Raw genomic sequence first — 3,713 nt, 5'->3', positions numbered from 1 at the left:
TATATATATATACATATATATATATATATATATATATATATATATATATATATATATATATATATATATATATATATATAAATTAGTAGTGATATGAAATTTGTTTACCTCAATCAATAGATTGAAATTATAATACCACAGCAGATACTTTATTTTCATCTTTTCTGGTCTTATTTTGTCATTGTTTTTCCTATTTTTACTTTGAAATAACTATTCGAAAAAGTTAATTAGCAAGAGATAAATAAGCACATAAACACAAAGTTAAAGAATTGGAGAACCTCAATCCTCTATTATTAGTTGTATGCAAGGAATCAAATTTTACCTTGCTTCTTTAAGTATTCAAACTAACTTATATTCTGGTACATGAATAAATTTCTTTATAACTCGATTCATGGACGTTGTACTATTATCTTATCTAATTTCCATGATTCAAATAATGTGATTTTTCAGTTTTTACAATGATGATACAACAGCGGGCAATAGGTTACATATTTGTACTTGCCATATCTCTTCTTCTGAGCTGCAATGAGGTCCAAGGAAGAACAAAATTATCCTACCTTGAAGACTTAGAATTAGAGAAGCAGTTAAAGCTTTTAAACAAGCCAGCTGTAAAATCCATCAAGGTATTATTTTTTGTTGGTATGCGCTGTAAATAAAGAAAATCTTTGTTACAATTATTTGTTATTTTGTTCAATAGTAATAGAATGATTAATGTTTTCTTTAATAATATTCTACTCCTAAGCAATCAATTGCATTTAGAATATAAATGTGACTAAGAAATGTCACCTTCCTAAGCAAAATTTATAAATGACATAGTATATTTACTATTGGATCTACAGACGGAATATGGTGATATATACGATTGTGTGAATTTCTACCAACAGCCTGCATTTGACCATCCATTATTGCAAAATCACACATTTCACCCTCAGGTTTGTCTCTACATCATTCTCTTAAGTCCAAATTAAAACTAATTATATTATAATATATGTTGATATTAATATTGTTTTTGAGGTTTTCATGCAAACAGATGAAACCAACATTGCCTATAGTGAAAGAGTATTCCGACGAATCAATAACTGGTTGGCCTTTGGGAAGAGGAGTCGGTTGTCCAAAAGGAACAGTTCCCATAAGAAGAACTACTAAAGATGACCTGATCAGACAAAGACTTATGCCACCCGCAGAGGATGTCTCTTTCAGCACTTCGTTTTCCTATGTAAGATTATGAATTTAACTATATTAAATTTAATGACGATAGCTATTATACCTTCTTATAACAATACTTATCTCATGATAAAATTCTTACTGTATGTAGGGAAACAACTTGAGTAATAAAGTAACTTTTCCTTCCAAAGGGTACAAGGTAAGTATCCAGGAATTAATATTTCATCGTATTTCTTTGAATTTACTATTGTAGTGTTATTTCTTCATAGGACAAGATAAGTAATACAATAGCTTAAATAATAATCATTCTTCTCAAATACAGCAAGTTTACTAGATGCTTCATGGGGACAATGAGAGAAAAAAGAGAGAGAAAAGCAAAACTTAAGAAAATGTTGGGCAATTCAAGATAACAAATAGATTTTTTTAGCCGTTGTATGACCTCATATTTTCTGTTATTTAGCTTGCTATTGTTCAAACCGAAAATAATCCAAGCAACAAGTTTGGAGGAGCTGGTATGGTGACTGCTATTTATACTTCTCGTGTGAAAGGCCAACAAAATAGTGCTTGTCGGTTGAAAATACAAAAAGGATCAGAAAATATACAAGTTGGATGGAGAGTATGTATCTTGACTTTTATTAATAGTTCATTATCTTCTCCTTATATTACTTATAATCTCTCTGTTGGTGAGTATCAACAAGTTTTTCTAACTCTCAACCTGCAATCATATTTTTTCTATCTTTACAAATGCTTTTATCGTCTCTTTAGCTGTGTATTATTTTGGTATAATATTATTGCAGGTGGATCCTACACTTTATGGAGATGGTCGAAGTAGGCTATATACACATTTTCTAGTGAGTTATTTATAACTTTTTTTGAATATTATTCTTACCTTTTGTATAACATGGGCATGTCTTATATATCTTACCATTAATCTATATTCATGACATCTGAGTAACAAAGTATATGTTGCTTTTCTTTTGTAGGCAGGAAAAAATCAATGTTTTAATACACAATGTCCAGGATTTGTTATTGTAAACACAGATATACCTTTAGATTTTGTATACTCTCCTGTTACACAACGTGGAAGTAAGGATGCGTGGGTAGATAAAATGTACATAACGCGGGTAAATTAGTCTTAGACCTATTTCAGTAATTCATGAGTTATTTGATACTCTATTAATGTATAACACTAAAATATTTTTCCTTTTTGTCTTTTTTGAAAACTAAAGGACATTGTCAACGGGAACTGGTGGCTTTTGCTCACGCGAAATCAAACACAAGTTGGTTTTTGGCCAAAACAGATTTTTGATGAATTGAATGACTTTGCATCAACGATTGAATGGGGCGGAGTAGTATATAGTCCACCTGGGGTACTTGAACCTCCAATGGGCTCAAGCTTTTTTCCAATAGGAGACACACGTTATGATGCATATTGTAGGAATATTGGGACAATAGATGACAATGGCCAAGAAACAGAAGCTGGCAACTTAATACCTTACATGACCAATCCTGATCTATACAAGGTTGTCGATGCTCCAAGTGAGGGATCTAGTTTTAAGCATTCAGTCTTTTATGGGGGTCCTGGTGAAAGCATAGAGGTCTAACCTAAATAAGTTATGTCAAATACTACTGAATTGATAAGGAATCAATATGCTTTATAAATTAATTTACTATAGAGATTATAATGCGTAAATTTATCTCAATATATCTTTTAATTCTATAAGGAAATGGTGCAATATTTCTTTTCTTACCTTTGATACTTGATCATAATTTTTGTTGCGCGAGTTCTTTGTATTTTCATCTTTATTTTATTCTTTTCTTCGCTCACAACTTTTGGAGGATAGTTCTCTTATCTTTTTACCTTATTCTTGACGTAGAAAACCTTTTTATTTTGTTATGTATTGTATACGGTCAAAATCGGGCATACCCTATTTCGTTAGCAGGGGAGTTGCCTCGAAGGTAACCTCATAATAGATCAGGCTCGAGCTCGAAGATAGAAAACAAGCCTGGAGATCGAAGTGTTCATTGAGATCGAGGCCAGCAACAATCGAGATCAAGCATGACTGACTTTGAGTAAGGCGTAATAACGGAATGGCGAGATATCAGTAACCGGTCGAAGATCACGGCCGAAATTCCGGAACAGATCAAATCAAAGCGATTATTAGTGCCAATCATGGAATCTACTTCCGTTATTAGAGTTATACCTTATTTAGGATTCCTCTATTATATAAAGAGGGATCCCATTCACTTGTAAGGTGTATTTTCATTATTCATTGATAAGAAGAGACACATACGCTGCTTTCTTTGTTTTAGTTACTGTTCATCGGTATTTGTTCCATCCTCTATTGTTCTTATTAACTAAACTCGAGACTATCTCGAATCGAGGTCGAGGCATTGTTTGCAAACCGGTTTGATTTATTTTATTGTCTAATTTATCTATTTAATTGGTACTGGTTTAAATCACATATCCTTAAAATCACAATATAAGTTTAATTGTTACTCCATTTTTAGGGTAAACAGTTTGGCGCCCACCGTGGGGCTAAGGATAA

The 3,713-nt window shown here is 32.0% G+C and overlaps 1 protein-coding gene across 1 annotated transcript; it reads left to right on the top strand.

Moving 5' to 3' along the window:
- Positions 1–449: 449 nt before the first annotated feature.
- On the top strand, positions 450–2,860 carry LOC142169153 (protein neprosin-like). Its single transcript, XM_075230383.1, has 8 exons — positions 450–623; positions 840–932; positions 1,031–1,216; positions 1,316–1,363; positions 1,625–1,780; positions 1,962–2,015; positions 2,148–2,288; positions 2,394–2,860. The coding sequence occupies exons 1-8, from the start codon at positions 459–461 to the stop codon at positions 2,766–2,768; spliced, it is 1,218 nt and encodes a 405-aa protein (XP_075086484.1). The 5' UTR covers positions 450–458; the 3' UTR covers positions 2,769–2,860.
- The last annotated feature ends 853 nt before the right edge of the window (positions 2,861–3,713 follow it).

The sequence above is a fragment of the Nicotiana tabacum genome, chromosome 14, assembly GCF_000715075.1.
Source record: "Nicotiana tabacum cultivar K326 chromosome 14, ASM71507v2, whole genome shotgun sequence".
Lineage (NCBI taxonomy): Eukaryota > Viridiplantae > Streptophyta > Magnoliopsida > Solanales > Solanaceae > Nicotiana > Nicotiana tabacum.
The sequence above is the reverse complement of the archived record's forward strand: the minus strand, read 5'-3'. Positions and strand labels throughout refer to the sequence as shown.